We start from the raw sequence: 11,160 nt of genomic DNA, 5'->3' as shown, positions 1-11,160 counted from the left end.
GTTGTTTCTCAATTTACACCAATAACTATTAATTAGATCATGTGTCAGATGTACTAAGAGTGATAAGTGGTGTGAGAAAAAATACCGGCTAACCAGCTCATAACTATCATTTTTTAAACACAGTCTGTACCATGACAGTTAGGATCTGATTGACCGATAATTTTATCTATCTCTACCTTCCAAGACTTAGTACACCTCTGCCTATGGGGTACATTTATTAAGCCTGGTGAAGTGATAAAGTGGAAGGTACGCACCAGCCAATCAGCTCCCAACTGATAAGTTACAGTCTGGGTTTGAAAAATGGCAGTTGTGAGCTGTTGGGCTGCTGAATTATCACCGGCCACTTTATCACTTCACCGAACTTGATCAATCTGAGCCTAGGTCCCTAGATTTGAACAATTCATTTTGTAGACAATCTTTTTACTTTCCATGTGCCATATATGGGACATGTATATGCAGTAGGTGATACCAGAAAATACTCTGCACAAATTATCCTGACACATGAAGACAAAGTCAAACTAAATTATGAAAGCACTAATACTAACAGGATTTGCCTTGGGAGGTCTGCAGAAGTGCCAAGCCGAGAACAGCGTGAGGAATTATAATGATGTATGTCCTTGGCAGAACAGGTAGGGAAAAGAGCTCCGGCTAAACCCAATCCTAGCACTGGTACTAGAACAAAATCATAGACTCTTAGATCCATTTAATTAAAATACCTCTTATTATATGGTACTTCAAATTTGGTAACCTCAACAGATTCAAGCACAAATGGTTAATGCTGTATCTTCTGCCTCCTCTATGAAATATTTCCGAATGTAGCAACCAATCAAATTTTCACTTTCATTTGCCTGCCGAAAATGTGATAAAAAATTTCCATGATATCAATAATAGTTGACAGGTTGCCCATAGCAACCGATCAGCGTCTCATTATCTTTTTATAGAATGCTCTTGATAGATGCTAGCTTGAAACCTATACGTTGCTATGGGCAACTTTACTTGTCTATGGCAGAGGTGTAACTCTGGGAGGCAATGGAGTCATCTGCCACCGGGCTCCTGCTCCCAAGGGGGCACCTCTCCTTACCATGCTAGTTGGAATTGGTAATTGAAAGACATCAATATCGCTTCTGTGGCTGACTCCCCCTCCTAGCAGGACAACAGATGTCACACTATTTCTATTCTAAACATATTTTTTGCTAGTGACATGCACTCTCTATTGGTTAGTCAAACCTCTGTGGTAGCTGGCTACAGCCACTCTGGGGCCAAACCACAAAATATGGGCCCCTACCATTGTAGTCCGCATGTAGGCCTTTCATGCCTCAGTCTCAGCACTGGTATACACTCAATGTAATGCAAAAATGTTGATTAGACAAATTTTAGTTGATACAAGAAAACACATCACATAATACTAGTACAAATTTTAATACACATTTAAATAAATATTTCCATTATTAATATTAATATTTACAAATATCCTTAAAAAAAGGACAAAGGTCTTACCAGGCAACTGGCATTTGTACAGTGTTTCAAAAAAATAACATTATTACTTTTTATCACTATTTTTTACAACTGTTTTCTACCACTGGGATGCATTTTATTTTACCACCATGTAGTTGAAAGTCGTGTGAGGTTTTATTTTCCTGTGTCTCAAACAAAAACATGATTTGTCCTCGTTTTCGTGAAAATAACAAATATTGAAAACCTGCGTTAGCCAGGTAGTTCACGGTTTCCATCAAGAAAACTTGAATAGGTAAAAAAAAGCAGCTCTTAAAAATAATCAAAAGCACATGTACTAGAATCGAAGTCTCCTCTAACGGACGTAGAAAGAAACCAGAAGGGCATGTTCCTTCTTCACTTTTCTTCCACCTGTCGTTTGTTTTGTTTTTGGTTAAGTGTTTTTTTGTTATCAGTAAGTAGCACTTTTGGTCCCAGGTTTGTACTCCACTACAATATTCTTTGTCTAGATATTAAAAAAAGGTCTAAGATCTCTATGCAGAGCGCAGGTTTTTTTTTTGTAAGTCTGTATGTTTTTTTTTCTTAAAAAACGACTCGAAGGAATAAAAAAATAAATCATCTGTAAAAACAAAAAATATATATATGTATTTTTTTATATAAAACAACTAGTCCGCGTGTCTTTAACTTTATATTAGAATAGAGTAGTCTGTATTTAAAGTCTGTTGAGTGTGGAATGGACCTCCGGTTCCTACCGAGAGCTTGAATATCGAGTCCTTTTACTTCTCCGATTAAAAGGGTAATTAATAAATTCAAAACGTTTATGAGGTTCGGTGGTGTGATGCCCCTTTGGCGACCGTTTCATAAAATGAACCTCTCGTTGGTGTTGCCTTGTCTTCGATCCTTTTCTAGGGCGCCCTCTACGGGTGAATGCCATGTACCAGCCTTGATATTTGGCATTCTGCAATGCAGTGTAGTTGTTCTCCAACACAATCTCTGTAAAGATGCAATCTTTTCCTCTTCCATTTGCCTGAAATTGAAGAGAAGGAACTATTAACATATATTGAACCACTGTATTAGTGAAAATATATACCTATATGTGTGTATAGACATATATATATATATATATATATATATATATTATTTTGGGCATTTTTAGGTCATCATATACTGTAAGACCCTCACAGTTAGCTGTTTAGCACATTTGCAACAATTATGTTAGTATTACATTAAGCTTTTGTACTCATTGCAATGGTTTTCCAAATGCGGTCCTCAAATCACCCAACAGTCCAGGTTGTAAGGCTATCCAAAGAGATGACTATTTTTGTTCCTCAGTCGGTTTGATTATGCTATCTGTGCACAATCCTAAGGCCTGGACTGTTGGGCTGTTTTGAGGCCCACATTTGGGAACCGCTGATTTATTGTGTATTTTAATTTTTCCATTACATTTGTTATTGCAAACTCCTCTACTGTATGACCCACATAAAATCATATGTAAAAACAAAGAAAACTTGACTTTTTTTACAATGGCCTTTCAACAAAAAAAAAATATTGTCAATCAAATGAGTACATTGATATATTTAATATTTCAAAAAGTTGTATATCGTGCCCTTATTTGTAACAGCCAATGTAATCATTTTTTATGAAACATTTCATGGAGTTAAGAGCTGTATCTAAAACTCCTTAGTATAATACAATATCGTTTTACTTCAGGATGCTAACGATAATTGCACCTATTTACTATTGTGATTTCTGCATTGTCAAATGACTAAAGCCTTTTGTTCAGACACACCTGAGTTTTCCCCCTTTGTCAGACTGTTGCATTATGCATCATTAATGCTAATACTTCATTGGTGTAACAAATGCACCTTTTTTTTTAAATAAAATATGTGTATTAGCTATCCACCTCAAACAACCATTCTAGAGTAAGACTGAGGATCATGGATGCTGTGCTGAGAAGAGAAAGGGGGGTGTCATAGTGACCCCACAGGCTTCTAACATGTTCTCCAACTCTGAGACTGCCAGGCAGTCATCGCCAATGGGTGAAAGTTGGAAAAACATTTCTAAAGCAGGTATGTGCTGGCGGTGGGCGTATTAACTTTGATCAGCCTGGGACCCTTCACCCGACATAATAACAGTGGATATGAGGATTGAAATCCTCATTGTAGTAGACATCTTTAGAACCAATAATGGCTTGAAAGTAAGGTTTAAAAAGGACCCCTCAGAACAGTTTCTGGGTGTTAAAGAACAACCATGACTAATGGGAAGATTTCAGGGCTTAGCGCTGAGGCCGTCTGAATTCTGTGTCTTAACATTCCAAATACTTGTAGCATGTAATTGTACATAATAGCAAAGCAATTTGACTATTTGTTAAATAAGATATATGGAATTTGAAACACCCCCTTTTTCCTTTCAGCTTTTATTCTTTTTTTGACTCTTTTATCTCGTCTTTGTTACTCTGTTCCTTTCCCAGTTCTCCTGTGTCTTTTGATCAAAAATCGTATTCACAATCTTACTACCGTGCATTCCCCCCCCCCCTTCCTTTTAATCAGCACCTTCATTGTGCCTCTTGACTGTATATTCGCCCCAATGGCTTCTCTTTATGCCTAAACTTAATTTCCAGACCCTCCATTTCTGCCGGCGTGTGACAACATTTTGTCATGTTCTAGAATCCAGCTCACCTTGCCAACCAACTTTCCTTTCTTGTTCATGCAGATGTAGAACCCCGCCTCGGCACCTTTAATGCGGACTCTGCTTCCAAAGGTGTCTGTTTCCACAATCAGTTTGGCTATGGGGGAAAAAAAAGACAGAATTTAACTACTCAAGTTAACAAGTATACTTTTATTAATATTCTATTGAATGAAATACAATCTTTAGAGTAGTAAAATAAACAACTCATAAAATAAGCTCTACAATTCGAAAATATATGTGTGTTTGTGTGTCTGTTCGACGCACACACAAACACTCACACACACACATATATATATATATATATATATAATATACACAGAAGTTTCTCCTCTTTATTTTACAAAACACTGCTCTAACCTTTTGACCTAATAGTATTGCCAGCTTTAATACATATTATAAAGCCATAAGTATCTGCACTGTTTCAGGGTAGTCATTTATTACACAGCAAGCAAAAACCATCTGTGCAAAAACATATTACATTTGGCTAAGACAGGCAGATAAAAGTCTTACTCGGGACCCTCTCGGCTCTGCTCTTACACCTACCAGTTTCATAAAATATGTGTATGATGTATGTACGCGATATTAACACTAGACTCAATAAACTGCTACTTTTCCAGGTTTTTATTTTTAATTACTGTGTGCACTGGCTTTGCAATAACCAATGAGACCCAGAGGATAGCAAATGCCCTTTAATTTGCTTCACCCTTGTGCGTGGAGCCATATTGATTTACTTTCTCTTTTTATCGTAGGCATTGATCGTGGTTCAGTCTGACAACGCAAATTTTGGGTCAATGCAGTTAAAAAAAAAATAAACAAAAAAAACCATACCATCAAACCCTACACTCCCCACCCACACGTTCAAATTAAATATGATAGTGCTTTGTCTGCTCCAGTATATATATATATTTTTTAGACAATAGCTTCAAAAACTCCGCAACTGCAAAAGCAATTATGGTAATAGAAACGATGATCAATATTTTGTATTTTCTATAGAATTTTAGTGCGGTTAAAGAGACATTTGAGCTTTTCCGTCAAAAATAAATGAATAAACGAAATAAACAAACAGAATAAATAATTAAAATAAATAATGATGATCTACCTCGCAATGTTATCTACTCACACAGTTAGTGAAAAGCTAGATTCTTGAGTCATCGTTAAATGAAATAGTCTCCCATCCTAAGGTTGGAATTGGATGCATTTAATAGGATTGTGCAAACCCTTAACTTAATTCTGCACCAAGAGTAACGCCTGAGATGTAAATAGGCCAGAAGTAGCCAAAAAATGATATGTAATAAGTACCATCAACTATACCTCCAACTGCACAGAATAGGATAAGGCTTCCTACTGATTTGTAGCAGCATTTAATACAGTAACTACAATTATAATGTACATCTTTTTTTCCCCCCAATGGTAGATATGAAGGGAAATCAATTTAACATCCAGTAAAAAGCCTAAAGAACAGTGATTGATTTCTATGTCCATCGCCTGCGTTGTTTTATTGACAAGATAAATAAATAAATAAATGAATTAAACAGGAAGTGGTTATGTGCGTCAGTCTTGTGTATTTCCAGACAAAGGTCTAAAGGGATTTCATCCCACTTATTATTTTCTCACAATAAATAGTTATACGAATGTTATTACTATGTAAATTGTGTACATAAGTACATTTACAGTATCTATCTATCTATCTATCTATCTATCTATCTATCTATCTATCTATCTATCTATCTATCTATCTATCTATCATACAGTATGGGTTTGGAAAATTCTATTATTTTCTATGTCTTTATATTTCTTTATATCATAAATCAGCATTGTAGAATTACAAAAACCAGCACACCATGTGTGTGTATATCTGTGTGTGTGTGTGTGTGTGTTTTTATTTGTGCGTGTGTGTTCCCATAATTCCAGAGGCAGGCTTTTAGCTTTAAGCAGCATGGCTTAAAAAAATTGATATCCAAAGTGTTTTTATTTATGTTAATTTGGGAATTAAGGAACTTTTTGTCTTGATCCCTATGGGGTCACAGATTTTTGGAGATGTGTTTTTGGAAGGCTTAGCATTTTCATTTCTATTCTTTTTTGTGCTAGTGACAGCTTTATCCCAGTAAAATTATGTTTCAAGCTGAAACTTTGAAGGAAAGTAGCTACGTAGCTGCAGAAAAAATGCAGTGAGACACATTTGATCCCAAAACTGCACTGCGAAGAGGCGAAAGTATTCAGGAAATGTTAAAAAAGGTGAAAGTAAGAAGAGTTTTAATGGCTCTTCCAGACATTAGGGGTCTCTCTGGAGATTCATATAGAACAATCTTGAACCTCCTTTTAACGTTTACAGACTACAACTTTCTTAAACCTCTACATCTGAGAAAATGCTTGTCCTTTTTCTGTTTTATATCATACTTCATAACCTCTTCTCACTGTTTGTGTATATATTTATTATATATATATATATATATATATATATATATATATATATTTTTTTTTGTTTCTTTGTTTTTCACCCCCCCTCCCAACTCGATTTCCTTGACATATACTCCTTGAATTGGAATGTTCTGTTTTTTGTCTACATGACATTTTATTTTATGAATCAATTTTGCTATGGGAAATGTCTGTCTGTATACAGACAAACCCCCTCTCAGCCAGACTGTCTATGTCCACTTTGTCTAACGTTGAACTTGGTTTGCTGAACAGTTTTTTTCCCCTTGGTAATAATTTGTCGAAAGATGAAAAAAAAATTCACCTCCTGCTTCTATATCCAGGGCCAAACTAATGTTCTGGGTGTACACTGTATTCTCTTATTCTATTCAATCTTAAAATTGTAACAACTTATATTACCGATCTGTACGTTCAGGGAAATTTACAAGTGAAAATCCTTTCTTTGCATTTCCACTATCAAGAGATTTACGAATAACAAAAACATAGGAAACACGAACCTACTTCAAAGCTTAGAATTTAATTGTCCATTTAATTTACGACTCAGATTGCAAAAATGGACCGCTCAACCCAGCAGCTGCTACCCTCTTACTCTCCCCACCTGAAGCTGCAGGCCTGAACACCTTCATATCTGTACTTCAGGCCTGTGCTTGGGTTTATAACAACAAAAATCAGAAAATGCCATAGAATCCTGTATTTCTCTGATTCTGATTCGTCAATGAACATTTCTGTGGCTTTCGCTTAATGCTATAACTGTTTCTGAATTAAAACAAAATTTTGTAAAGGGAAAAATAGTTGACAAAACTCTATAATATAAACTGCTTATAAAATACCCTCGTTATAATAAAGTTACTTGTGTATCATTGGTCGTTTATAAACATTTTAATCAATATATATATATATATGGCAATGTAAATAAAAATGTAACTGTTTTATGTTTACAGCTCAGTACAGAGGTGACGTCCTGGCCTTTAAGTCAGTCAATCTGAACTGGTATCCCAGATTGTCTGTACGACCCTGGGAAGGTTACATGATCTCTTATGTCAGGCACCAAATTTAGATAGCACGCCTTACAAGTCACTGAGTCACAATGACATGAAAAAAAATATTAATTCTGTACTGGCTGTCTTGTATGATGTTGAGTTTACGGAGCTAGGGAAAACGTTGACATACAATGATGTTGAATATGTCATTATGCTGTTTTTGAGTGTTTGCATGCTTTGTTACTTTAAGAACATAAATAAAGTTTTTTTAGCAAATGTTGAAATACTGAAACAAGCGTACCAAAAACATAATATCTATCTACCTATCTATCTATCTATCTATCTATCTATCTATCTATCGACTGATCTATCATCTATCTATACAAAAACCCAACACAGGCTAAGAATCGTGTTTAAGCGCAGTATAAATATTTTTTCTTAATAATAGAATAAATTACTTATTTATTAAGTTACTTATATAGCGCCCTCATATTCTGTTGCGATTTGCAATAACGCCACATACATTTTACCTTACAGGCCCATAATAACGAATGCACTCAGAAATCTATTGTCATCAATTCTAACCCATACCCAACCCCGTCAGCATCCTTACCATGTGGATCGCCGTCTTCAGCCATCGCATTGATTTTCTTGTTGCCCAGGACTTGTACGTGTTTCCCACTGGTCCGGCTGTATAGCTGGTAGGTCCGGATGAGCCGTCTGCTCAGCTGATCTGTCACCAGGCTCTGATCCCTCACATGCTGTGTAAAATTAGGTGGGGACTGAACAGTTACCTTTAGGAAATATATAAAACAAGCTATTATATTTATATGTCTTAGTACAGCTAATGAAGCCCGTGCACAGCGTGATATAATAGTGATATTCTGTGTGCTAGGCATTTAAAAATAGAAATATATTAAAAGTACTGTATATCTATGGAACTTAACAGTCTAACTATGTGCCCCATGGTACTACCATGAAGATAGTGTAGGCAAAAGCAGGCACTTTAAGTATCAAAGGCTTGTTTAAAATATATTCTTCATAAGCCAAATGATTAAGTAGCATAATAACATATTATTATAATGCACTGGATATATTATATTTAAAAGGGGTTCTGTTAACTGGTAATAAAGCCTAATACGTAACAATTCTAATATCTATCTATCAATATATATATACATATAAATCTATATAACTATATCTATCTATCTATAGATCTATCTATAGATCTATCTATATATATATATATCTATATAGATATATATAGATATATATCTATATATATAGATCTATATATCTACATAGATATATAGATCTCTATATATATATATATATATATATATATATATATATATATATATATATATATATATATTGATGTATCTATGTCTATAGATATAGATATCTATATATAGATCTATATCTCTCTCTCTCTCTATATATATATATATATATATATATATATATATTCACACAACAGTTATGTATCATAAACGAGTGCCTACCATTTATATATAAAATAAAAGCATAAGTCCATCAGTGATGGTACAAGATATTTTATAGCTGCAGCAACAATATAAAACAACACAGATGCCTTGCTAGCCCCACTCTCTCTCTCTCTGCAGTGACAAATGTGGCAGATTGCCTATGCTCAGATTTATGTTCCCTTTGGCTACAGGAAGCTCCATTGGAAGTAGACAAGGTTGCTCTTCTCTGTGACATTTATAAAGATGTATTCTCAACAAATGTGAGGGAGATCCTGCTATACTTCTATGGGTGACAAGGGAGCTCTTACTGAAATCCCCATATCGAATCAGAGATTCTGCTGCTGTACAGCAGCCCATACCTCACAAGTGAAGAGGTATCTGTGCAATGTTCTATCAGTGCAGGCTCCCTATCCCCTGAGTGCACCTTTCCCCTACCCTCCACTTATAAGTCAATGTGGGCAGTATGCTAAGAAGTGCCTGCCAGGATGAATGTGGGCAGCATGTGGAGATGAGGCTGGCTGCCATAAGGCTGATCCCCCCCACCTGATACCTACAGTACTTTCATTTTTATCTCATGGCTATAAATCTGTTATTGAGCAAAGACTTATTACACCACAAGCCTGTGTTCTACAGATGCAGCTGAAGAATGTATTTACTAGACTGGGGTTAAGGTAATATATATATATATATATATATATATATATATATATATATATATATATATATATATGTGTGTGATTCTATCTAGTGCTTACACTATGACCTTGAAGCATGCTGCAGATTGCTTTAAACCTGATTTTAATAGTGTACATTGCAGCTTGTATTTTACATGGGAGCCTGTGTCAGATACGTTTGTTCTGTGAGTCTGTTATATTAGAACACCTTCCATAAGTTACAAGTTGGTCACAGTAACAACACTACAGCACAGAACTAATGCTAAGAAAGGTAAAAGATACAATGTTTCTTACCTGAGCTTGTAAGCAGATGACAAGCAAGTGCGTCAACCTGGAAGAAATGCAGATGGGTGGAATTTAGCAGGGATGAGGACTGGAGCAGAGCAACATGCCATTAACCCAATAAATACTTACATGTATCCGAGCATTGATGTGATGTAGCTCATGGTGAGCCCCTATGGGAAGCGCTGCAGCTGGATGCTCTCCGGGAGGGTGACTGTGCGCCTGGCTGGCTGGGGAAGGTCCTAGGCAGGGGTGCAGCCCAGCTGGTGCAGGGAGTAAGGTACGGTGCTCTTATTCCTGGTAGCAGATTCCTCCGCCCATCTCCCTGTCCAGGATGCCGGGGGAGAGCAGGGAACAGGCTGGGAGAGATTTCACAGGCAAAGCCCCTCCAAGCCCCCCCAGAAGCTGTTCCAAAACCACCAGCAGCTCCTCTCGCTGTACAGTCCACAGGTTCCTGCAAACTCACAGCAATACCTCCAAGAAGTTGCTGCAAGGAAGGGTCACAGCCCTGCTGTCTAGTTGGGTTCCAAGTAGGTGACAAATGTCCAAGTCTTCTCCAGGGTGGCCGCAGATGAGACCTCAGAGGGGTTGCTCCAGGTTCAGCCACTCACCGTTAAGGTCTCAGGGAACTGAAGCCAAAGTCAGGAGAACTGGGGAGGATCAGTTATGTCTTTCTTTCCTCCTTGTCTGAAAATGACGTTGTCTTGCTGGGTAGGATGCTGGAAGTATTTGATGAGTGGAGCCTTTTCCTAGCTACAAGTAGAAAGGAGAACTCGCAGCCCAATACATAGAACCTGGCTGAGGACTTGTGGTTGGTGAACCTCCTGATGCCCTGTGTGTGTATGTGTGAGTGTTGGCTGGTGTCTCATTGAGCACTAAGTGAAATGATTGCAAGCAATCTGCTCTTGTCCCTCCTCTTGTCCTGAGCTCTCCAATGTCAAACTCCCTTCCCATCTATCCTGGTTTAAATGTGGGAGGATGGCCCAGGAGAACCAGCCCCTTGGAGATCTGGAGCCTTACAGGATGCCCTCAGCCATACACATAAATTATTATGTCATTAAAGTCCGTCAATTGCCAATTGCAGCCTGGGGAGTAAAGTTTGGAGCAAGTGCACACTGAATATCATGGAAAATGATAACAGAACACACACACACACACACACAC

The 11,160-nt window shown here is 37.0% G+C and overlaps 1 protein-coding gene across 2 annotated transcripts; it reads right to left on the bottom strand.

The window, feature by feature from the left end:
- Window positions 1-1,456: 1,456 nt before the first annotated feature.
- On the bottom strand, window positions 1,457-10,920 carry FGF8 (fibroblast growth factor 8). Of its 2 annotated transcripts, none has more exons than XM_083145605.1 (5): window positions 10,129-10,920; window positions 10,009-10,045; window positions 8,167-8,347; window positions 4,131-4,237; window positions 1,457-2,479 (listed from the first exon to the last, which is right to left on the bottom strand). In XM_083145605.1, the coding sequence occupies exons 1-5, from the start codon at window positions 10,158-10,160 to the stop codon at window positions 2,201-2,203; spliced, it is 636 nt and encodes a 211-aa protein (XP_083001731.1). In that variant the 5' UTR covers window positions 10,161-10,920; the 3' UTR covers window positions 1,457-2,200. The 2 variants fall into 2 exon arrangements, with proteins under 2 accessions (XP_083001731.1, XP_083001732.1); XM_083145606.1 differs by having other exon boundaries at window positions 8,167-8,314.
- Window positions 10,921-11,160: the final 240 nt, after the last annotated feature.

The sequence above is a fragment of the Crinia signifera genome, chromosome 6 (assembly GCF_055691185.1).
Source record: "Crinia signifera chromosome 6, ASM5569118v1, whole genome shotgun sequence".
Classification (NCBI taxonomy): Eukaryota; Metazoa; Chordata; class Amphibia; order Anura; family Myobatrachidae; genus Crinia; species Crinia signifera.
This window is presented reverse-complemented; position numbering and strand designations above follow the sequence as displayed.